The 25,735-nt window shown below is 44.1% G+C and overlaps 2 protein-coding genes across 13 annotated transcripts in view; one reads left to right on the top strand and one right to left on the bottom strand.

The window, feature by feature from the left end:
* Positions 1-4,589, top strand: part of JMJD1C (jumonji domain containing 1C) — a 159,653-nt gene extending 155,064 nt beyond the window's left edge. For all 12 annotated transcript variants that reach the window (XM_077183395.1, XM_077183397.1, XM_077183399.1 and 9 more), the window contains 2 exons: positions 3,223-3,354; positions 3,687-4,589. In XM_077183395.1, the coding sequence (XP_077039510.1) occupies positions 3,223-3,354; positions 3,687-3,776 (222 nt within the window). In that variant the 3' untranslated portion in view covers positions 3,777-4,589. The remainder of the gene's footprint in view (positions 1-3,222; positions 3,355-3,686) is intronic.
* Positions 4,590-10,642: 6,053 nt separating this feature from the next.
* On the bottom strand, positions 10,643-25,024 carry NRBF2 (nuclear receptor binding factor 2). Its single transcript, XM_054637170.2, has 4 exons — positions 24,857-25,024; positions 14,701-14,785; positions 13,247-13,287; positions 10,643-12,181 (listed from the first exon to the last, which is right to left on the bottom strand). The coding sequence occupies exons 1-4, from the start codon at positions 24,908-24,910 to the stop codon at positions 11,465-11,467; spliced, it is 897 nt and encodes a 298-aa protein (XP_054493145.1). The 5' UTR covers positions 24,911-25,024; the 3' UTR covers positions 10,643-11,464.
* Between the last annotated feature and the right edge of the window lie 711 nt (positions 25,025-25,735).

Genomic DNA, 25,735 nt, shown 5'->3' with positions numbered 1-25,735 from the left:
TCTTTCATGTATGTGCATAGTGCTCTCTGTAGAGATGCGTAAATACTGACCTTAGGGATCAGCAGCAGCACTTCAGAGATACAAAGCACATTTAAAAACTGAAAAATAAGTCTGCACAAGAATACATACCATGTTAAGTTTACACATTAAGTGTTTCAGATTTACATGCACATTATGAACCTTTTAATTATTAAAACTGGGTAAAAGTTGATGCTATATTAGGTGGTAAATTAACATTTTTATTTGCTCATGAGTAATGTTGTGGAGCAGAAGGAATCAGACTGAGGGCTGGAGCTGGGGAGCCTGGCTGCCTGTGGTCACTGCATAAATGTAGTTCTGACTCTTCCTTTCTGGAGCCAGTTAGGATTGTTGGCACACTGCTGCTTCTGACATGCTGGTCTAGAATTTACTGCCCTAACATGGAGGAGGTTGTGTGTATTTCTTCTGTATATTGTTTTTCCACCCCCCCTCCCTCCCCCTGGTTCTATGGATTCATGTCTGGCTTTTTAAAGCTTATTCTTTACATTTCATGGCAGCATGTGCATTCCTCTTGCTTCCCAGCTTTCTCCCCCTCCCTGTGTACTTGCAGACAGCAGTCACATTCTTCTTGTGAGGGCTGCAGCAGGCAAAGTCAGACTGTTCCCGGTGGGAGGGGAGGGACAGCCTCTCCTGTGAGCTGTGACGGGCAGGGCAGCCTTGTCTGTTCCTCTTGTGGAGGGAATTGCTCTCTCAGAAGGAGAATCCAGAAATAGATACAGTGTTGGACTGTCACCTCTGCAGCTGCTTCCCTGAATGCTCTGTGAGGGGCATCTCCTTTCTTCTTGGCTGTACAGGCTGGGAGCTCAGCAGTGTCCCTGGCTGCTGATGGCTGAGCCTTGTTCCCTCTGGGGCACTTGTGACTGGGAACTTCCCCAGCTAAAAAAGGGTGTTGGTACTGTTCTTTTGCAAGATTCACTCTTCCTGCTGCTCCACTGTGGGTTATGCTGTATCACAGACATCTCTAGGGATGGCTTCCCTGGTTTTAACTTGGTAGCTCCAAATTGGTAAAATATTTTAACTAAAAAAAAAGCTAGAAATACTGGAGTCAGTAATTGAAATGTGGTGTTCAGGCGCCCTGCAAAACTTGTTCATAGTGGAACAAGTGATGATGATGATGTTTTTTATAGAGGCATTATCTTGATTTAACAGCGGGATTATGCATTGTACAATAACTCGCTCGCAGGTAACGTGGCATCCTGGCAATGCTCCGATAAGGATTGTCAGATAAAGGTCTGGGCGTTGCACATGCACAGCTCGGGGAGCTCAGCCTTGCAGGAAGTGGCTGATCCCGTGGCCATCAGCATGGCTGGGTGGCCCTTTCTTCCCTGCCCACTCCCTTTCCCTGTCCCAGCCCAGGTCTGAGGCTTTTCCAGCACCGCAGCCCCTCCCGGGCCCTGCTGGAAGCGCCGGCTCTGCGTGGGCCGGGTGTGGAGCTGTTCTCAGTTCAGCTGGAAGTGGCACAGGCGTGGGAGTGCTGCACTCCTCGCCCCACAAACCCCAGGGGAATCGTTGCTAAACGTTTCTGTGTGTGTGTCACTGCATCAGCTTGTGTTATAAATATTATAAATAGAACTGCCTGGGGCCGTCAGCGGGGCATTCCCATGCTGAGCACCAGAGCAGCCGGGTAAAATCTGTCCCCGCAAACTTTCACACGGATAAGACAGGCCCTGGAAGGGAGGGAAGAGCAGACTTCAGGCACAGCAGAATTAAAGGTCTGAGGGAAACAAGTGTTCCCTATTCTGCCATGGAGGGATAGGGAGTCAGTAAAACCTTGTCTTGGTGAGGAGAAAGTGAATGAGTGGTGTGGGATTTGCATGGGCTGGCAAGGAAGCCAGGGGCAGGTAGAGACTTGAAAGAGGTGGGAAGCCTGTGAGGGAGGGGAGAGGGCTGGAGTTGCTGTCTGCACCATGCAGAGGTGCCTCACCCCAGGCTCTAGGAAATTCCCTGAGTGCTGGTGGGAGCCTCGTGCTGGCACTTCTGCAGCTGCTGCCTCTCTCCTGGCTTTCTGCTGTTTGCAGATTGTGTGGCATCAACAAACCCTCCTTGTGTCCAGAATTAGTTCTGTTTTGATGAATTCTCAGGAGGAGGGACCAGCACTGCTTTGTCCTTGATGATGATGATGAGCAATCAAAAACCCCATGTGCAACATGACTGCTGAGCTGGGAGTCACCTGCTGAGATTTCAGCTGTAGAGAGGGAGCTGCTCTGTAAAATCAGACTTGGGGAGGGGTTTTGGAGAAGAAAGAAAATTTTAAATTAAGTCCTGTGCCCTCAACTGTGTAGACCCCAGTGGTTTCCTTGAATGTCAGGTACCATAGTGGAATTTTTAGAGTGTGCATTTAGAAACTCTAGATTTTGCTAGGTTTCACTTTAAAATACACAGATCTCTATCAGTCCTGAGCAGGGTGGGATGGAGTGTTTGCTGGAATGGCTGAGGCTCTGCCTCTCTGCCCCCAGGCTTTGGGAATTCAAACTGTTGCACATCACAGCTTCTGTGAGGAGCTGTTGGAGTTTGGGGAAAAGAGGATTTTGACTGCTGAATTACAAATTACAGTGTAATTTGTAAGGGTTTAGGGGTGAAAACACAATTGGTTCTGAAGGAAGTGAACTGGAGTTGGTGGTTGGGTCACAATGAGGAAGCTATTTCCCTTTCCCCTCTCCTCCAGGCACGACCTGGGTGGCAGGAGATGGTGTCTGTTCCTCAGTAGTTATCTCATGTCAGTAAGAAGCAATGTTCAGAGAAAGAAGAAGAGTGCTCTTTTCCCCCTACTTCTCAGCCTCCCCCTTTCCCTGTTGATGGTTGTTTCTTTCAAGTATCTCCACTGGCAGTTCCTTTTCCATGAAGGTGCCAGCTTGCAGCGTGTGTGCGTGGCTGAGGAGCCGGGTCCTGCAGGGCTGGGCAGCTCCAGGGCTGGGCAGGCTGAGTGCAGCTGCTGAGGGAGGAGCAAGGCCTCAGTGTGGGATTTATGCTGAGCACGGGCAGCTGGGCAGCCTTCAGAGGTGCTGTGGCAGCAGCCAGCCTAGATAAGGCAGACACACATAATTGCTCTCTACCTGTAAAGGTGCCCTTTAGTCCCATAAGGCTCTGGTTAAGGCATCTCAAGGCCCACTCTTTCCTCAGGTACCTCTGCCAAAGAATAACCCCAAATACTAATGATCAGTCTCTTTTTGTTATTTTGGATAGGTGCAAAATTTTCACAGCTGCGTTCAAGTAACGGAAGACTTTGTGTCTCCAGAACATCTTGTACAGTCATTTCACCTAACGCAGGAGCTGAGGCTGTCAAAGGAAGAAATCAATTATGATGATAAACTGCAGGTAGGCAATGAATGCTGCTCTGGAAGGGGCTGGGAAGGCAGGGTGTGCTTGGGCTCATTGAAATGCCGAGCAGTGTGTGGAGCTACTTCCTTGCTGCTGTTCACACAGAATAACAATGAGCAGCAGCATGAATGCCAGGGCTGTAAATGACTCTGCCTTGAGCTGCTGGCTTTATTTCACATTACATTTTAAAATGTGTAAAAAGCTGTTCCTTTTGCACAGGCTCGATGAAGCCTTTCTTTTTCCATCCACTAAGCTTAGGGCTCAGTCCTAAACTTTGCAGAGTTCCTGGGGTCATAGTCCTTACTGAAATCTGTCCCATGTTCTTGCAGGTTAAAAATATCTTGTATCACGCAGTTAAAGAAATGGTGAGAGCTTTGAAGATTCACGAAGGTGAGATGGAAGATATGGATGAGAACTGAGCACACTCTGCTTTTTGGAGGTAGCATCACCCAGAGGTTATTTCACCTGATCTGTGAACGGTAAACACACTAATTTAAGCTTCACAAACCATCAGTGCCAAGAAAACACAGTCATCATATTTACTTGTTAATGACACTGCAACGGTAGAGCTTCATATCACAGCCACTGTGATTCCATGTTCCACTTGCAAACAGTTGAGCAGCGTTCTGCTGTCTGTATTATAATGTACATGAAGTTTGTGAAATGTCAAAGATTTAAGATGATGTATTTATTTTTGGAAAAAACGACAAAATTCTATGCTATATTGTTGATCAAATGTAAATGTGACTTGTACAGTTTGCTAAAATAATTCAGATCTTTTTCACTACATTGAGACAGTTACTGTGAGAGTAGGACACAAACACCAGCTATTGCCTGCATTTGGGATCTTGCTGAGTCCGCACAGCAGTCATGTCATATTCTGAAAATTACTGCCAAATAATTGTAAACTTTGTAAAATATAAAGTATATAAAGTAGATATTAAATACAGACACTTCAGTATTTTATTGAAGCTATTCAGTGTACAATTAAACGTTTTCAAAAGGTGTAATTTATTTAAAAATTGTCTCATTTTGGTAAAATTTATGTGAACTTTTAAAGCTTAAATATTAAACTTAATATGCTATGTAAATATATACATATATACATTCAATGATGTATTTTTTTAAAACATTGGCTTGCTTTAATTTGTTAAAAGTGCAAGTGTTACACATGCTTTGTACATTGAAGTTGAAAGGGGTTTTACATTTTCCATTAAAATGACTTTGTCAGACGTCGCGGTGTGGGTTTGTTTGTTCGCTGCTGCCAGGGCAGCCCAGTGCTGCCCCCTGCGGGCCGCAGCCGGCACTGCCGGGAGCCTCTGCCCCCGCCCCTTCCCTTCGGGACTCGGCACCTGCTCCACGGGAAGGGCAAAGGCGTTTCTGTGCCATGATTGTCTCCTAACAGCTTGCCTTTGATCGCTCAGGTAATACTACAAAATAATGGATGTTTTTAAAAATTTATTTTTATGGGTTTTTTTATTTAATAATGATAAATGTTAGCAGTTGAGCAGAATTCTAGGTTTTTGAGTGAGTTTGAAAAGCTTCACAAGAAGTGTGCTTTAAGTTATTAAAACTATTCAAATACTTAGATTGATTATCAAATGCTGGGCAGAGCCAATGGCCAGCTCCTGAGGTGTCCAAAAGGGGATAGTAATTATCCTGGTTACAGTAATGACCCTGGTTACTGCTTCCAGTCTGACACATCTGACTGGGTTTGGGGTCACCAAAAACCCCAAATCCCATGTAAGTCACCTTTCAAAATAATAAATCACAAAAGCAATTCCTCATTCCAAAAGTCAAAATATTTAGTTGGCTTGAAAACTTGAAATTTGTCAAGTTGCAGAGAAATACCAGGGAGTTAATGGTGCTGCACTTAACAAATGCTTCTTAACTTTGTAGCCTGTTCCATCCATTATCATCTTTATTCTTCCCTGCAGCATTAGAGCATTGGCTGAAAGTGGAGGATCTGCCAGTGTATATTTGCTTAATGAGAAGTGGACTCTAGTTGTGCATACTTTTATTTTTTAAGTTCAAGATATGTAAATACTTTAGTATTTCCTTCTTCAATTGAGTTTTTTTCCATGTGCCTTACAAGTATGAAATTATAGTTCCTGCTGCAGAGTCCCATTGCCCTTGGTTCTTTTCCTGCAGCCAAGAGCAGTTGCTGGCCCTGGGCCATGGCTGCCATCACTGCTCACCCCTGTGCTGCTGCTGTGTCTTGGCAGCTGAGTGGGAGGGCAGGGCTTGGTGTCCCCTGAGTTAGTGTCCCAAAGTGTCACATTGCCACGCCTGCCCTGGCCAAAGCCATGGGTTTTCTCCTCTGCCTGTTCTCCAGTGCCTGTACAGCTGACAGCACCTGTGCCTCGAGATCTGAGCTTTGATACCACCTTATGGCCCCACTGACAGCTGCCCTGCCACCCCAGAGGGCTTAGAGACCTGGGCAGGGCTCCCTGGCACCTGCCTGTCCAGCTGAAGATGTTCTTCTCTCCTTAAAGGAAACTGGAAGAGTGACTAAACAGTGCTAGAAGCTGTTGAAGTTCACAGGTACTCCAAATACCACTAAAAACACCAAAAAAGTTGTTTAAGTACTTGGTGTAGCACATCCTGCTTAGTACCTTCAGGTTTCTGGCTCTGTCACCATGAAGCCAAGCTCCCTGCAGGAAATGGGAGCAGGAAGTGGTGCTGGTGTTGTGCTTGTGGCTGTGAGCGTGACCAGAGGCGTTCACAGCTGATGTCTGACACCAGAGGGGTTTGTGGGAAGCTCTTTTGTTCTCAGGTTAGTTTTTCCCTCTTGACCTTTTTCCATGTTCTGTGATGTGTTTCTGGGCATGTTTTTCCCATCTTCATTTGCTAAAGACTCTTGGGGGATTTCTGCTCTACAATCTCAACTATTTTAATACAGCCAAAAGTATTCAGTGAGATCAGCTGAAGCTGTTGGAGTGCAGGAATGCTGTCAGCTGCTAGAACGTGGATATGAAATACTGTGTGTCATCTTTTGCCACCTTCCTGTTGAGCACAAGCTCTGTCTTTGTCTGCTTTGCTCTCCATGAAACTCCTCCTTCTTTCTCCTTTCCTGTCATTTGAAAGATCACACCTCAAGAGTCAGCAAAACTGTGAGCCCTGCTCCCCACACCCCCCTTTCCCTCTTTTCCAGTTCCTTATCATCATACAGTAAATGGCCACAGCAGTTTCTTTCCTGTTGGAACTGCAGAGGTACCTAATGAAGAATAAGTTTTTAGCGAAGAACAAAGCAGGGCTGTGATGACCTGAAGTATTTCAGCACAGATGGCTGCTGCATTTATGGTTTAGCAGAAACAGAAATTGCTGGAATTGCTGGCAGGGAAATGGTGGTCCCTGTTAGGGAGGTCAGACTAGGGGTTTAGAACAGTCTGATTTGCAAATCTATTTATTCTACTCCCAGCTTCATGCAAGTTGCTCAGATCTCTGTGTGTAGGCCAACTCCCATCTGATCAGCCCTACGTTCTCATGCTCTCTGACCTTTTTGGTAGGTGGTAGTTTTGTTTGTGCCCTCTCCTGTGACATCCTGTCAAGCCCTCTTCTGCTCTCACAGCTGACAGCCTTCCCTGCCCTGTGCCTGTAACTGGGAATTTCCCTTCCTTTTCCCTTCCACAGCCACCATTGCCTGTTCTGCTGCTTTCCAGAGCAGGATGTTTGTGCTCTCCCCCACATCCGTGCTGGATGAGCTGCCTCACCCTGTCGAGATTCCTGGAGTCGGTCTCTGCTGCGCTTTCCCCTGCTAAGCCCCAGCTTTGTTTCAGGCAGTGTCAGCTCTCGCTGTGCTCCTGCTTGGCAGCTTTGACCCGTGCTTTGAAGGCTGGAGCGCTGTGTCCGTCCCGCCGGTGTCCCGTGTGCCCCCGCAGAGCAGCAGTGCTGGGGGCGGTCCTTGCCTGCAGGGGCCACCACCGCCTTCTGCTCTTCCCATCTCAGCAGGGTGGCCCAGGAAACTGCCCCGGGAGCGAGTGCCCTGTGGCGTCAGCAGCACACACAAACCGACCTCTGTACTTCTTTCATTTGTTCTCATCGGTTTCGAAAAGGAAGTCACCATCTATAAATAGCTGCTAGGAAAATCTTGCCTCATAGCAAACTGAAGATGTGATTCACCTGATGTGTTGTGTGCAAATAGCTGCATTTTAAACAAGGGCCTTTCTAAAGGTAAGTGGTGGACTGAGGGATTTTTGCTTCAAAGTGAACGTTTCTGGTACCTTCCAAACATACCAAGGCTCTATATTCTTGTCCCAGATGCCTGTTTCTTTCTCCAGTCCCTGGGTCTGTGGTACCTTGGTGAAAATAGTAGGGTTTAGTAGCTCTGAGGCAGAAAATCCTGTATTTTCACAGCTCTAAGGATTTCATATTGTTTGATCTCAATAATACCTTAAGTCCTGCAGCAAATGGGCCTGAGGGAACACTTCAAATGATTACAAGACAAAAACCCTGAGTAAGCTGAAATTACTTCTGGTAAAACAAACATGAGAAAAAAAGAAGGTGGAGGAAAAGATGTCCATAGCTCTTAATTCTTTAGGGAACAATGAACTTTTTATACAATTGAACTCCACAGTCCTCATACTCAGGCAGGAAGATGTGGCAAATAACGTCCAGCCTGTACCTGACTTGTGGCAGCCACAGCACTGCTCTGATTGCTGTGGAACTGTTTGATTTTGTTTTCTACTGTTTTAGCCTAGCTCAGTACAGGATGTTATTAGCTGTTGTGGCTGTATTTGCTTTTCTCCATGTACAGAGCTGGACTGGAAGGGGTCTCAAAAGATCCAACTTTTTGTGGGAAAGAGAGTCTAGATGAGGTGTAGCTCCTGTCACTTGAAGCAGTGATCAGGAGCTGCAGATGGCTGAAGAGCTGCTGCTGAGAGGACAGTAGGAAGGAGTTCACTACCAGAGTTCCTGAACATGAAAATGCTCTCAGAGGAAGCAGTCACAAAATCCTTTTTTTTCCCCTTTTAATAAAAGCAAAATGTAAAACCCAACACTTCTGTATTTTGGTTTTAGCCATCATTTTAAGTAGCAACTGGTAGTGGTGAAGTCTGCACATTGTATTCTCAGGAGACTCCACATTGCTTCCCAGTTGCCTTTCTTTGGTTTCTCTTTCTGTGGTGATACAGCCAGAGATTGGATAATTACAGTTTCTTTTGGCATAGCATGTGTTGGCAGTATTCAGCAGGGCCAGTATTTCTGTGTGCCAAGACAAGGGTGGTTTCTGTGGTTAAAGCAAAGTCTATGAATAGAAGTCAGTGTCTGGATGTGTATTTAAAATTGGTTCTTGGTGAGACACTGAAACAGCGGACCACAAGATTCTTTAACTCTGTCCATTATAAAACAATGCAGCCCAGACTCAGCACCCCGGGCATGGTTCTGTGTGCTGTGCCAGGCTTTGGTGACGATCCCTGGGACAAAAGTGACTCACGGCTTTGTTGTTGCTGTTGCAGCTCTCTGCACGTCGGTCACCTGCTGCATTCCCGCACCATGCCTCTTCCGTACTCCCTCCAGGCCGGGTCTTTGAGCCCATCCCATCGGTTTGGCGGTGAAAGAGGCGAGGGCACGGCCAGAGAGGGAGCGGGCCCGAGCCGGGCCCCGGGCTCCCGCCAGGTGGCGGCCGTGGCTGCGGGATCCGCCCGGACACGGGCACCGGCCGAGCGCCGCGGAACCGCGCCCGGCCGCACCCCGCCCGCAAGCTCAGTAACTTAGAACAGTTTTAAATTGTTGTGACACAAATTAATTGCTGACAGCCACGGGAGAAGAATTTCCCGAGCTTTACTGCTATGAATCTGTAAAACCTGTCCTCTAGTGGTGAGTATTCTTGGTACAACATACCTTTTTCCAATGCACTGAGTAATTGCTTAGCTCTGCATTCAGACTGAAGAATTCCTTACTTTAAAAAATTCAGGATCACTCACGAGAGTGGAACACGCCCGTGGAGTTGGGATTCAGCAGCAGTCGTGTTGAGTAGGCAGACTGCAAGAACAAACAAGCACTTGCATTGCAGGAGATAGAGAAGACTTAACACCACTTCCAAAAGTGGCAGTATGCAGTTTTGCCCCTACTTGGCCATCCTTCCCACAGAGAAGCAGCTTCTTTCAGATCTGGTGTTTTGTTTATGCAGCTACACATGAAGGGACAGTTTAGCGTTAAAGTCAAGAAGGTAGAGCTTGCAATTCCCAAGCTCTGAAGAACCCTGACTTCAACAGACCTAAAAACTGCTTCCTTCTCTAGCTGCCATTTGCAGACACCATTGACATGTCTTGTAGTTAACAACCCTGAGCTACCACCCCAGCAGTGGCATGAGGTAGGTGCTTACAGGATTTTATTTCCATCTTGTGAGCACATTCTGTGCTTTACTTACATGACCAGGAACAGCATGCTCCTCTGCCTTGTTACCTGGAATAGTCAGCCAGGCAGGGGCCAGCAGAGACTGGCACTTGCCCTTGGTGGGAGCAGTGAGCTGGGTCTGACCTGGAACAGGTCACCTCATCACAGCTGGATGGGGCTGTTTGCTAAACTGCTCCACGTGAAAAATAACTTTTTTATTTCCCCAGCAAGATTAGATTTAATTCAGCACAAGGCACCTCCTCCAATGAACTTGTCTTACCTCTGTTTCTACAGACTTTTTCTAACCTCCAGTCCCTACGCTCCTTCAAGCACAGAAGATGCCAGGTACACAGAGGTAAGGGGAGAATTGGCATAGCAGTAAGGTGTTCTTGCTGCTCTTCCAAGTCTATTCTGGAAGAAAAATGCACTCTTAGAAAGCAAGCTTACCTTTTAACAGCATAAGAATAACTTAAAATGCCAGTAGCTTGCAATACTGAACACTTCGCTAATCAATAACAGCTGAAGGTAATTAATACCTAACTACACACTAAAACACTTGGGAAAGCCCCAGCTGGGCTCCCTCCCCAATGCTGGAAGGGACAGGTGTGAGGAGGCTGCACAGCCCTGCCCAGAGCCAGCATCTTCAGGGTGTGTGCACGGCCCTGCTCAGACCCAGCACCCTCAGCACTGTTCCTACAGCTCCTGCTGGGCTGTGCCCCACAAAATCCACGGAGCTGCTCTGCTGATGCTCCAGTGCTCTACAGGGCTGGAACCCAGCTGTCAGCCAGGTCATTCCACAGGTGGGCAAGGCCCTCTGAATTCATCCCAGCTTTCTTGAATTTGCTGGATGATGAACGTGGAAGCTCAGCTGTAGGTGTACCCTAACACTTAATACAAATACTAATTTGTTCTTTACACTTGGCAACATTTGTACAGATGTAACAGACAGTGTCAAAACACCTTGGTTTTTATTTTCCTATCCTTTTTGAATCAGGTTAAGCTGTAAACAATTTCTTTTTCAATCAAATACTGCCAGCTAGAATTACTTCCATTCATGCATCACTGAAAACAAAAAGGGTATTTTACCTTAAGTATAGATTTTTCATTTTAAACCATGTCACTTTATACAGAAACCAATAGCTAGATTCAATGCACCCTGATTAGTTATGTAAACAGATAACCCCCCAAAAAACCCACATCGACAGAACGAGTAAGTTGGTTCCTTCATAGCATGGAAATTAAAATCTCTCCTGACTTGAGGTTAACATGGTCAGGAACACAGAGTGTGGCACATAAATCCATCTAGGAGGTGTATAAATTGCACTGTATCTGAATTAACAAAGTTATGCATAATGAAATGCACAGTTTAAATTCATGCTAGAAAGCATTTTTCAATATGAAGTGGCAGCCAACTGGCAACCATAACAGTTAGGTTCTGCACCATCATTTATGGCATTATAGATAACTATTACATATAGCATACTTAAAAACCCTGAAGGATTGTGTTACTTGAAACATTCTCCAGGCAGTCATTTGGTTTGAAACATTGGGAGAAAGACGAAAGAGATCACCATCTTATACCAACTATGGTACCTTTAACTTCCATGAAGTAAATCAGATATGATGTGTATTTCACAGTAACAAAGTTGCTTAATGCCTTTTCTCCAACAGTAGGATTGTGGTAAATGTTTCTGCCCTCACATCACCATTGTCCTGGTGGCTTTCCCTTTTCTCAAGTTTGGGTAACTACACTGAGCACTTTTCCTGGTTTTTAACTATTCATCAGTCCTTTCAGTATATCATCAGAGAGCTCCAGCAGTGGGAGCTCTGGGGACGGGATGTCCAGGGGGGGAAGGTTGGGTATTGGAATGTCCTTTGCCTTCCCAGCAGTTGTTGCAAACTTCTGCCAAGTTGCAGCTGAAGAAGCAGATTCCGAGTGCTGCTGCAGACCCCACAACTCTGACTTCTCCACAAAGTCAGTGTCTACATCCAACTCCTTGTCTACTGGAGATTTTTGGAGTCTAGCTCTTTCTGCTTTTAACTGCTTATTCTCTCTCCTTAATCTCTCGTTTTCAGCTACAAGAGATTCTATGAGCTGCTTCAAATCTGCAATTTTGGTTGCCTGCTCTTCTATTATTGTTTTGTCATCTTTTGGCGCTTTACTCCCAATACATGCTTCCACTGGCTCCTTTTTTTTCTGAAGCAGAAATAGAAGTGTATCTGGGTCCCTGTCAAAGACACCCCGAACATCCTGTGAATGTTTCTCTGTGGAAGAGCTGTATTTCTGAGCAACAGGAACCAATATGTTTTGATCATCAGAGTCTTCAGCAGATGGCCTGTAAGAAGTCTGAAGATGTGCAGCTGCTTCCTTGTCAGCATTCTGCTGGGCTTTCAGCTTTTCCTCCCTCTTTGCCCTTTTCCACCTCTCCTGGATGAGCAGTAACTGTTTCATATGACTATCCCTTTGTAATTCCAGTGATAGCTGAGCCTGAGTAAGAACAAGATTAAACAATTTAGTTGGTGATCCCTAATGCCACCCAAATAGTCACAAACATTGAATTACATGTGTGTAAATATTTACATCAACAGCATCACTGCATGCCCAAGGGGGGAGCTTTTGTTATTCAGACATTAAGTCCAACAGGAAGTGCTCTCTGCTTGTACAGTGCAATAGATTCAGATATGTCAGATTTAGCATAACTACTGGTCTTTTTGTTTGTAAGTCACTGACCAGGCTGCAATACCTCTGGGCAGAGGCACCCAGAGTTTAACTGACCTATGACCAACACCAAGAAGGAAGAGATTCACTTGGCATGCACAGCCACACTCTGGCTAAACAATGCAAACTTTTTGTATGTTTCTATGATGTTATCTGCGTAGCTGTATCAATAACACCCAAAATGAAGCAGCAAATTGCTCCAAGGCCAGGTATGGCCCCAAATGATTCAGCCGTATTTAATGAAGGAGGTGGCACAGTGGTTATGAACTCACCTGGATCAAAGACCAATTTTCTACAAGAATGACCCATTGGAGCAAAGACAGATGTCTGATCTCCAAGGGTTATTTATTTCATAATATTGGCTAAATTCAAAACCTGCTGGTACAAAAGTACTGAGCAGACTACACTACTACACTCACAGATAAACATGCAATGAATAAGAAAAAATGTCAGGGCTGTTTTTCTAGAGATCCCCCAGTCAGGATGCATTAAGCCAAAATGACACACTGTAGGTGAGATGCTTGGGTTTTTGTCTCAGCAAAATACTAACAGATGAAGTTAAACATGACACTAGTTTTGTCACATACTTGAAGATGTCTGGCAGACTAGAAAGTTGGAGACCCCTTGGATGGGTTAAGGTTTCTCTTGTCCTTGGGAAAACTCTCTAGGAAGATTAGTATTACCACACTTGTGAAACTCCTGGTGCAGTTGCCAAGGGTACAGAGAATTTTGCAGAGGCTGATGGCCAGGAGGGGTGTGATCAGACCCAAGGGAACCCATGGGCACACCATGGGGCTGTGGCTGGTTCTGGCAGCTGCTGTGCTCAGGTCTCACCTGCTCCGACTGGGTCAGCTTCATGGCGTCCGTGAGGTACCCTGTGGGACAGAACATCATCCATCAGCACTCAGGGCAGCCTGGGAACCCTGAACACCTCCAGAAAAGCTAAGGAAAGCCTTCAGACCTGTGTGCTCAACCCCACATAAAGGCAGCAGTCTAGAGGAAAGTATTTACAAGTTACAGTGGCTGGAAACACCTGCTGTTTTTCAGAAGTCTGAAAAAATTACTGTAAGACCTTGTAGTGCACACATGGTCTTACAGTAATTTCCCATGGTATCTTGTTGGCTTGGGTCACTGCAGTTTGTTTTTAGAGCAGCAGCAATTTCCAGAAAGACTTTGAACATATCTTAGTAGTGCTGAAAAGGACAATGCATGAGAAATTCTCAACCAAATTTGGAATGATGCAAGACAAAAGCAAAAAACATTCAGTGTAGTTTTGGCTTTTATCTTGGTATATGAAGTGGAAGAAAACAAAAAGTATGCATTTTAGAATGTAAGTGCAATCCCTCATCACTCTGAGTATTCATAAATACCAAAGAAACTATTAGTTTCTCACTTTATGGGGTTTTCTGGTATTTATGAATGGAGGCAGAATGCCTGGTATCTAGGTTACCATGTTCAGAGCAGCCACTTACTTTGTCTCCACACAAGCCCTGTCACTGAAAATGCCCTACTTGTTGCACCAGTTAAGAGCTCCTTTCTTCTTCTGCCAAGGAGCTGCACACTCTCAGAGAGCTGGGGGACCCCAACACAAAAAATGAAGCAGGACTATTTAAATGGACAGGTAAATGCACAAGATCTCACAGAGGAGAGGCTGTCCCTGCAGAGTCAAGGTCTGTGATGCAAACTGCTGTTTTGCTTGAGTTCTGGGGAGCTTATCACCTGTTCTTAGCTGCCTTGATGCAGACATTAGGAAAGGCAAGTTTTGTAAGCAAACATTTGTTCTTTACTAACAGAGAAAGCACTGTGACCTCGCCTATGAAAGCAGTAAAGAAAATGCAAAGTATAAAGTGAAACTGGCTTAGAGCAGGTACACAACTTCAGTCTCTGCATACCACAAGGTGTTGGCTTCATCTATAGTCAAGAACTGCCTTCACAGTGATAATCACCCCCAATCTAAACAACTTTGGAAATGTCTGACTCTAGCTGCTCACATGAGAAAACATGTTTTCAAAAGGGTTCTTGATCTAGACTGAAAAACAAACTGACATTTTAAAAATATAAATTTTGCAAGTAACGAGACATTCTACTTACACAGCATCACAGAATCTGCTGAGCTGGAAGGGACCCAGCAGGACCATCAAGGCCAGCTCCTGGTGCTGTGCAGGACACCCCAAGAATCCCATGTGCCCAAGCATTGTTCAAATACTTCTAGAACTCAAGATAGGCTTGGTGTAAGCAAATCTAGAAACTGATTTTAAGAGCTGAAATGTGAGAAATAACCTACTAACCAGCAGCTTTTTTGTGACAGGAAATTGCTTCTTCATATTTCCCCGCTGCCAACAAGCGGTCTGCTTTTCTGCTTTGCTGGTGAGCCTTGAAATGAAAAAAACAACATTACATCAATGAGGGTTAATGGACAAATAGTTATACCTATCTTTAAAGTAATCAATACATCTGAAAAACCTGTCCTGATTCCAGTTCTCAGGCTTTTAGGCTCAGATTTTCACTCCCTTCCAAGCTTTGTAATTGGACTTCTTTAATAGTACCTTACAAGAATCTGTACTGGTAAGAACTGAAGTTTGTTAATGCAGCAAAACTGGTGTGTACACAACAAAATACTTTTGAAGCTTTTTTTTTAGAAAGCACACGTTCCCCTTTCTAGGCAGGCATTTACCATAGTAATGTAAAAAGAACACCAGGCCAAAAGAAGTTATGAGAAGTACTTTGGACCAATTTACCTGGCAGAATGCAAGATATTTGAAGTGTGTTACATCCTACAGCTGATTTGATATTTTCTGCTGCCCCATGCCCAAGACATTTTCCCTCTTGGGTGAATAACTTGCCTTTTTTTGTGTGTGTGTGCAGCTTACACCAATTAATGGTTGCAGCACAGCCATAGTTAAAAGTATCAAAGTCACGTTGTTGCAGTTAAATCTATATGAGTATTTGTAAACCACTAATGTAAACCACAAACACAGACTAAGGTTGTTGCTGAAAGCAAACATTTGATGCAAGTATTTGCATATGCTTAGTGAGAAACTATTGCATAACCAGCACTGCAACATTCATGAAAGCAAGTCTTTTTTGTCATTACTACAAGACATGGATTTTATGGCCCTTCCTCCAAGACAAGCTGTGGAATGTGAAATGCTACAAGCACGAGCTGGTGAGACTGTGAGTTACACACACTGTTCAGGACTGCTTTACTACATGTTGAGCTTGAAGTAAACAGACATCAGGTACTGATACTTACCTGGTACTGATATTAACATCCATTTAAAATACAAGGCCCAAAATGCAGGTCAGTTTGTCATTTTTTCTGCCAAGTGGAGTTATGCCCTACAGTATTACAGTAAGTTCAGTGTTCTACCAGAATCTTAGCAGCTCTGACACCACAGAAGAGAATGACTTGTAGAGAAAACACCTGTTTGGGCAACAGCTGTTCTTAAGCAATCCCTGGCAGTTACATCACTCCATGAAGACAGACATTTGGCTTTCCTAAAACTGATTTCATATGCTAATATGGTGTGTTCTTAAAAAACCTAAACCAAAACTCCTTGTTTCTTCACAAGAAATATTATTTATTATATTCTTCTTTCTCACCTTCACTGAATCCTCAGAGCATTGTTAGTATTTCCCAGTTATTCTGAGGTTAAATAATCTCAGAAGAGGAAGTATTTTCCTATTGGAAAATCATCTGTTTTATGGCCTTTTTCTACGGACTCCTACAAACAACATATGCCAGAAAGATAAACTTATTTCCCTTTGATATGAACAAACAGTATCAGCACAGACAGAGCCATCTCCTTGGTTATTCCTGGCAGCTTGTCCCATTACAAATTAGCTATGTCATGGACATAAAAACACCTGAGCTAGTTCTTTGCAAAACAATTTTTCAGTAAATTAGTATTGATACAGCTGCTCCTGCAAACTGCATGGGCGGGTCTGAAAAAACAGGGAAAGAGGAAATAGAATAGCCAGAGACAGAACTGAGAAAGCAATTCAACAAGTCAGAGGACAAGTTCCATTTACTAGTTTTTACATATGAAAATTTGAGTCTCATTGTTTTCAAACATTATTCATGTATGTTTTAAACTGCTGGAGTGTGATCTTACTCAAATCACTTAAGCACATGCAGAACATCTGAGGACATTCAGTTCTTATTTGATTGAGCAATTAAATTATTTCCATTCTCAATTAACTCCCAGTGAAGCTGAAGGGAGTCTGAAGAAGTTGGGCTGAACTGTGAATAAAATTAAGAAAACAAAAGTCCACAGATGTTGACAAAAACAAAACCTAGGGTCCTTCGATAACAAAATCACAATGCCTTTCTTGCTCTTACATTAAAATATACATGTCAGGCCATCTTACTCTGATGCAACAGAATTCCCAATGGAAACAACAAGAGCCACACCAGGAAAAAAAAAAAATCAGTTTTCAGCACAGCCCTATGTGAGAAAACTAGCTGTTTTACAGTCAGTCATGGGCAAGGAATTCCTATTTTCCTATCTTTTCTTGACAGGTTGACAAGAAAATACTTGCCATTTATTCTAACCTGTGTCTGTTCTAATTAGTTGATTGTGGAAAGATCAAGGAATTTCCCCCACTTTCACATTAGCTTATTTATCAAGAAGCAATTGGAAGAAATTAGTGGTGCTGTTTCCTAGCAGCAAGTGATGAAGCTGCAACAGAAGTACTTGGATGCTTACTAGCCATTATCATGGATGAGCTTCTACATCTTACCTACTCTGCTGGTTTGTTCTGAGTGCTCAGTTACCCTCAGCCATGCAGTTTCCACCACTGCTAGCACATCTGTTTTGAACTCAGAGTGGCCTGTGTCCCATTATAAACTAGCAATGGAAGAACTGGTCCTCTGTCATAAAGAGAAGTTTACTCTCAAGCTTATCCCTGGTCTGATGTCATGCTAGAGGAAGGTATTTACACAACAGCTCTGGAGCCTCAATGCTGGTTCCCAGCAGATTCAAGCAGGATTGCTTTGACCTGGTCTTGCTGCTGTATTACAGAAACACCAGCTGTTTGACAGTGATGGGTTTATAGATCTGATTTCTCTTTTCTCTGCCCTCTTCCACCCGCAGTGCTGGAAATTAATTTATTAAGAAGCTATAGAATTGAAAAGGGGAATCAGGCTGACAACTACTTTCAGATGTCTCTCCCAATCGTGATGAGCAGGAATTCCCAGTAGGCAAATGGACAGGTGTAACAACTTAACTCTTGTAATAGGAAGCAGGTGTGAGTGAAGGATGGCCAAGCTATAAAGCTTCCTCACCTTGCTCCAATATAATTGGCTCTCAAGAGATTTGGGTGAGCCTTACTGTGTGACTTGGAGCAATCTGGGCTAACTGCAGAAAGTAAGTGAGATATTTTTCCATACCCTCTGTAAATGTAGTTGAGATGCTGAGGGACAACACTTGCTTTAGTAAGTTTTACTGCTATTCTGGGAAGTGTTCCTATTGGATCTTTCCACCTGACTAGCCCAAATTGTTGTCTATATAATCTCTGAACAGAAGAGTAAAAGCCCAATCAAATAGTCCTCTAGAACAGCAATGAGGGTCTTCTCTTTATCAACAGCTTTCTTTAACCAAAATTTAACACTTCACTTTTTTGTTGGTTTGGTTTTTTCTCACTATAGACTAATGAATGATGTGACTGCAGGCTGTGAGGAATGAAGCCATAAGGCCCACTTGCCAGACCTATTACTGCTCCCTCAAAGGAAAAAATAGCAATATTGTCTTTCTAGACACAGCATACTCTTACAACTTAAAGGACTACCACAGTGTGATCCTGGCCTAGTTGTGGGGATAAGGAAGGAAAGCTGCTACTCTTCCCATACAACTCTAGTTGATGGTTAGCTATTGTGGAAAGGAGCATAACAGGAAAAAACCTGTTTGATTCAACAGTATAAAAATAATGTTCCAAAAAAAAAAAGGGCAGATGAAGTACACATTTTCAAACAGAGTAGGCCTACCACCCTCCTCAGAGCAGTCATTGCAACAGTGCTCCTGCAGCTGAGACAGGTATGTTTTGTTTTCCTCTGTTCCACTAAGGGGAGCAGATCTTCACTGGACAAAGCCTTGCACAAGATGTTAAGCTTACAGCCTTCTTAGTATATTACAAAGGACTCACCAGAAAATTATGTATTTTAATGGGATTATGGAGCACAGATTACAGCACTTTACTTAAAATGACAAAAGCAGGAAAAACCCAGCTGCTAGAATAATAATGGTGCCTGATGAAAGTTTAACTGCAGAGAAGTTTCTGTTTGTAAATGTTTTAAGTGAAACCACTGCTTGATGCTGCTATCATATATTTTATGTTATGGACTGTGCATATCAGTTATTATTGCCTGAAAAGATTAATACCTGTGCTCTCCTACTGCTGAAAACAAGGGGGAAGGGTTTTTTGAGAGATGAGGGATCTATTTTAGGATTTGTTTCCCTAAGGCTATAGGTCTGATTTCTCTTTTGAACAGTCAAAGTGCACACTGCATTGCTGCCCTATTATCCAGGAGAGTGCCAAGTGTTTTCCATGTGGGTGTTTACAGCAGCAGGCCAAAAAGGGTGGGACAAGGTGGGGCACCATGGCTCTCCCCACCCCACACACACTCTGTCAGAGGCTACATCTACAGGAGCCTCTTTCAAAGCCACTCTTACCAGGAAACAGTGAATTTAGAAAGGTTTGAATGTGTATGTCCTCATATGCAGTGAAAAAATGTAATGAAGAAGAGAATACAAGTGCAAAACTTGATCTGAGAGGTCTAAGAATAAACTATGGCCATTCATTTACTAAAAATAGTGCAACCTTGATCAGGGTGTCTATGGAAAATGCTTGTATTCAGTGGCAGTTGCACTAAAAGTAAAAATAGTAATAGAGTTGTACTGTAACTTATGCTAAATAATGAGAATATATTTGCAGTAAAACTAAAGAAATGGGAATGGTGTAGTTTTACCAAGAGAAGCAAAGCCTCCATTTTTAAATACTTGTATTTTGTAGAGAAAGATGACTAAAGGTCAACCAAAAAATGGCAGAACCCATTGTGGCTGTTCAACCAAGACCACTAGTCACATGTTAGCTCAATTTTCTGTTTTTGAAAGCCTGTATTTAGCAAGGTTGACAGAACAATGACTCAACTATGTAAATTATAGGGTAGTGTTCCTATAGAGCAAAACAAGTGACACTATCATGAGAGTGTTGATGTTGAGAATACAGACCCACTTTGAATCACTTTGTATTGAATTGTAAAGATGTCAAAGTTCACCTTGCATGTAAGTAATAGTATTAGACTTTAAATATATGGGCAAACAAGCAAGCAGCTGTTTAGGCAACCCCCGTTAATTGACTGAATAGCTCTAATTGACTATGCCTGTGTTCCCAACCTATTCCAAGTTTCAGATAAAATAGTTACTTTGAGTTCCTCACCATGCAAATGCAATTAGAAGGTCTGGAATGAACCCAACTTGCATTCATACTGCTTGGGTTAGGTGGAGTCTTCAAAACCCCATCCAGGCAGAGCTGCAGCCCTTTCCCTGAGCACCTGCACCTTCATTAAGGTGTGGTATCCTTTTACCTAGTGCACAGTCAAATCAACCTCATTCAGCTCCTTTTCATCCATTTACTATGATAAAAGCACTAAATGCTTCAACTTGTTTTTCAGAGCCATTTTCAGACTCCCAGAATGAATTAGGAAAAGACAGTGAGATTGAGTTCAGCCTGTGACTGAACACCACTCTGTCAATGAGACCATAGCACTGAGTGTCATGTCTGGTCTTTCCTTATCCAGGGATGGTGACTCCACCACCTCCCCAGAGCATTTTGTGTGCCTACAGACCTCAGCTGCTTTGGCTATGTCCCTCTTGTCCCCATTTATAATGTGTCACAGCTGGTACTACACAAGTCTTGCTAACTGAAGGTTGCAAGATGAGTGAAAACCATTCCACTGCCCTGATAAACACAAAACCAGTCTGGGTTTCTGTCTGTATGTAGCCCTAAACCACAAAGCTCAAGCTGTTACAGCAACTGAGCTACCTCTCAATAGGAGCATCTGAACCATTACAACAAATTGTCCAGTAAACAAGCTTCCAAGAGAAACAATTTCAAAACAAGTGGGGCAGAAAGGCTTCAACTGTGCCTTCAGTCTGTCTCACCAGGCTTCTCTGAGATGGCTTCATTTGGGTCTTTAATCTGCTGGTCATGCTTCCTCAGAGCTGAGCTCTGTGGCTGGATGAGAGGCATGCAAGGCCAGTGTGACACAGCAGAAAGGCACTGCTGGTAGGTACCCAAACAGCACAGGTACAGGGAGGAAATAACACCTGCCAACCACCCAGTGCTTAGCTAATTATGTTCTTGACTGGGAGCTGCTGCAAGTTGCTTTATGTGCCACAAGGAACAGTTTTGTGCTGTGTTTTTACAGCAGTTAGATGCCTGTACACAACATTGTCCAGCTTCTCCAAGGTGGCTATTACTGATCTGGCTGTTCAGCTGAGTATCTGATGCACCTCCAGCCACTTCACTCAGATACCCTGCAGCCTCTGTGGATTCACACCTTTTGGTTCTTCCACACTGTGGTAAAAACAGATTTTGTGTTAAGCATGTCTATCTAGTGATACTTCCCCTTTTGTTACCTTACAAGCATGCTCTCTGTAATTGGACTTCAGAATTGAGTCCATCTGCCTTTTTTTTGGTTTCATTTTACACTGGAAGGTGAAGTATAGCAGCTGACAGGTTAAGACTGAAAAAAAAAATCAAAGAAAATAAATGGGGTTCCATGGATGTTTCTGTACATTAACATAATATTCCTGGTTTTCCAATGAAAATAACAGAAGTGCAGGCTGGCATTAAGTCTCAAACACATTAACATGTGTGGCTTAAATTCTATGGTCTCTAGTGAACTTCTGTAGATGTTTTCTATTTTCTCCTCCTACGCTTCCATGTTGCATATTACCCTGCTTGTTATTTTGCCTTTGTGTGGATGTAGTATTACCTCATTTTGAAATAATTAAGTAAACCATTGATTGGCTTGCACTGGAATGGTTGCTACTGATGGCTAGCAGCATTAATATTAAAAGCTTTCATTATATGAGATTCTTGGAATACACATTTTGTGCTGTTCTCACTCCAGCTACTGGTCTGTGCTTTCTGGTTTTCACTAAAACAGCAGCTCTTCAAGCTGGGTCCTTTATGCTGCAGGAAGCTTAAGAGATGACAGATACTAACCAGATTTTGGATTGTATTTTATTATAAACCATACAAATACTACTACCTTGCAGGAAGAATACAAGGTAGAGGTGGTATAGCTCCTTAGCTACAGGACACTACTGATCTGTGAAAGTAGAATCTGCAGAATTATGAAGTCCTGGGTGTCAAACCCTGTTTAAGGAGCAATTTCTAGTCTCTTCCTGAGATTAATACTATTTGCCTCACTTTTACTGTGTTACTTCCAAGCTTCTGATGGTCAGCAGTGTGTGGTTGTGCTTCTTAAGTTGAACTTTTGCTCCTACACCTAAGGGTAAAATTATGGCTGGATGTGGGATCAAAATTCTTTGCCTAAATCAGAGGGCAGTAGGAAGTGCCCCTATAGCAAGCAGCACAGAGAAGCTCTCAAGATGCTCTGTAAAAACACGCAGTGTTCATAGAAGACTTATTTTCATGCTTTTACAGTGCAAGTTTTAATTTGTAAAAAGAATGTTGAGGTGTTTTTGATCTAGATTATGTGTGAAATAAGTAATCAGCTGGCGTATGGCTGCCTGCTGGTGCAGGGACTCCACTTGCTTCATGCTGGTTTTAAGTTCCATGGCATCACCTAAAAATATTTTGTGTGAGGTTGAAAAAGACTCCATGTTTATTTTAGGGAAATGTATCTTTCAGAAGTTTCAGAAAAAGAGCATAACTGAAGCCAGGAAAATAGAAGATTTGGCATTAAAGTGTAAGAGGTGGGGTTGGTTGGTTGTTTTTGTTGTTCTTGTAATTGTTTTTGTTTCGTTTGGGTTTTTTTGTGGTCAGATGAAGTAGCCAGGAAAATCAGGACAGTATCCATGCTTCCCAGTAACTAAGACTAGATGCACCAATCCACTACTAATAGACAATTTTTACAAGACAAAGCAAGATTCAAGTACTGTGGTAAATTCTAATGAATAGCCTTAACTGATGGAAAATCAGTTTTGTGAAAATTGTCAAGTTGTGATACATTGGAAGAGGGAAAATATCTTGTATTTAAACCATTGATAGCAGTTAAATAAGACTAATGATTACTGTATCACTTTGTAGTTTAGGTGTTGGGTGATTTGGTGGCTTTGGTTGGTTTTCCTTTTTTTTTTTTTGGTAGCTTTATTTTTCTCATTGGCATATTTGGAAAAAGCTGTGCTTTTCCAATTCATTGGAACTAGATTTAGGTAAGAGAAGAAATTTATGGAAAAAGAGAGTGCAATAGGTAACACTGGATAGTATCAAAAACTTAAATGAACATCCTTATTTTGGAGGTTGGCACCTTCCCTGAATGATGTTGTCAATCTGAAGCTCCACAGCAGGGAGGGGCTGTGAACAGCAGAGCTTTGCAGAACTGTAGTTACTCCTTCCTGCTCACGTCCTTGTAAAAACCTAGGCATGCTCTAACCATGGCACTGAACCCAATCACCCTCTTATCATGAGGAGTTTCATGGTGCTTGACACAGCCTCAATGGATGTCTCACTCTCCTGTATATGATGATCCATGACTATATTGCACAGCAGTTTCGAGAAAAGTTTTTGTATTTCAGGATACTCTCAGGCAGTAGGAACATATTCACAGCCAAATTCATAACTGTGTGTATGGAAGTGTGTAAAGCAACTCTTCCCTGTATCATCCATTACATCCAGAAGTGTCTTGACCTCACTGTCAGCCTGGAGCTAGACAGGCATGGTGACTGCACGCTCCTTTTGTGGTTGCCAAGTCATAAACCAGGCTTTAGTCACAGTCATGTCACTCCTATAATCCTTCTAAGTGGTCTCAGTAAGAAACATTACTGACTGGTGACATTGCCAAAAAAGTTGCTACTTTCAGACATTTACTAGTGAATATACAATTATAATTTTCTCTTTAGAATCTTATGAACTACTATCTACTTTTTAAAAAGGTTTTTACAATGTCTGTGAAGTAGCTATAATTTAGCCCTCCTGTTTCACCATGCTTCAAGTCTTCCTGACTTTAACTCCATGATATCAACAGGTTACAAGAGCTTTCCTATTTCCTGCTATTCCTTATTTCAGTTAGTCTTTCAGTAGACAGAGTAAAAAGTGAAGATAGTATGATGCTGACATACCCAATTGGTTCTGCACCACTGCAGAACCTACAGATCTGAACAGACCATCTTCCTACTACCCTGTCAGCCCTAATTCCATCGGTGGTCTGCAATGACAGCTGTGTAAATCTTTCTGAAACTAGGGAGAGCTACCTAGAAATACCTGATTGACTCTGTAGGCAATGTTTTGTCAGGGCTGATACCATGCTGGCATAAATAAGCTTTGGTTAAAACCTAAACTGACACCAGTCTCTGAGGTTTGCATGGCAATGTCTAAACAATTCCTGGATCTAACTCATTCCTGGAAGCAATACAGCTGTATTCTCAGTGTGCTGCCTCTGGCTAACTGGACTGCTGGACCTAAACTTGTTTTCTAAGGGAATGCTCTGTGTATCACCACATGGCCAAGCTACAGCTTTGGTAAAACCCACAAGGCAGCAGAGAATTAACTCTTCTTCTTGACCTAGATCTTGTCTATGGGACAGAGACCTGACAATTCAGACTGTTTAACATCTGATTAGCTTTTGTGAAGAAGTGATTTTTAGATTATCTGTGTTTCAGTTCAGGTTCCTTAGAAATTTAGTTTAAGCAAAACAATTACTGATTTAAGGTTTTAAAGCATTTCACCTTCTGAAATTAAAGGAAGCACTTAGCCAATACCAGGCCCTGACAAGCCTCACGGTTATGGTCTGTGTCATCTAAACGCTTCCTCTAGACGCTTCCTTCCTGAGCTGCCACTGTCCCTCGCTTTTGCAAGGCGATGTCCCCACACCCCTCCAATGTAAACATGCCACGACACGCACCCGGCCGCTTCCCCTCTCCGCGCCGCGCTCCGGGCCCGGAGCAGCGCTGGCCCCGGCGGGACCGGGCCGAGCGCACCCCGCTCCCTCCCGGAGCCGCCGCCGGGCCCCGCTCCCGTCCGGGCAGGGCCTGGCCCGACACCTGAACAGGTGTCTGGGGGAAAGAAGGGCGGCAAGAGCGCCTTTTTTTGTTCAGGTCGCGCCTCCCCGCCTGCTCACCCGGGGCTAGGAGCCGAGCGGTGTCACCCTCTCCCCGCTGTCTGAGCGGCGGGAGCAGCGGCGGCACCGGTTGACCAGACGCGCCCCCCCTTCCCCTCCACTCCCCCCCCTTCCCCTCCACTCCCCGCGCTCACCAGGTTGAGGGGCCCCTCCATCACTTCCATGGACGGCGGGGGCTGCGGGCACATGGGCGAGGGGCGCTCGCCGGTGCCCCCGGCCCGGCCCGGCGCGTCCCGGCCCCAGCGCGGGTTGTAAACACGGCGGCCGCTTCCGCCCTGCCCGCGAGAGCCGCGCGCCGCCTCGCGAGACTTCGGGGCCGCGTCGCCGGGGCAACGGGCGCCGCGCGCGCCGCCCACCCTGAGGGCAGAGGGAGCGGTTTGAGGGAAAATCGGGAATGGAGAGAGAAAAAAGAAGAGGAAAGGAAATGTTAGAATCGTAGGATATACTGAGTTGGAAGGGATCCATCAGGAATATCGAGTCCAATTACCGGCCCGCACAGGACACCCCAGAAATCACACCCTGTGCCCAAGAGCGATGTCCAAATGCTCCTTGAGCTCTGTCAGCCTTGACCAGCCTTGACCACTGCCCTGAGGAGCCTGTTCCAGTTGTCAGCCATCCTCTAGGGAAGAACCTTTTCCTGATATCCAGCCTAAACCTTCCCTAACTCAGCTTTATGCCGTTTTCTCGAGTCCTGTCAGTAGTCACGAGGGTGAACAGATGAATGCCTGCTCCTCTGTTTCATAAGGATGTTGCAGACCGCAATAAGGGCTCCCCTCAGTCTCCTCCAGGCTAAACAAACCAAGTGGCCTCAGCCACTCCTTGGGCTTTGCTGCTTATGATCTTGATTTAAAGTATTTCAGCACTAATGGTTGTTCTGTAAGGATGAGTAGTCTTACAGAGAGGTTTCTAATCCAAGTTTGTGGTCATGTATGCACGTTTATCTCAACTTTAGAATGGCTTTTGACAATCTTCTGTAACATCACTGTATGGGAAGCATTGAGGTGTGATTTAGA

This window comes from Agelaius phoeniceus, chromosome 9 (genome assembly GCF_051311805.1).
Source record: "Agelaius phoeniceus isolate bAgePho1 chromosome 9, bAgePho1.hap1, whole genome shotgun sequence".
NCBI lineage: Eukaryota > Metazoa > Chordata > Aves > Passeriformes > Icteridae > Agelaius > Agelaius phoeniceus.
The sequence above is the reverse complement of the archived record's forward strand: the minus strand, read 5'-3'. Positions and strand labels throughout refer to the sequence as shown.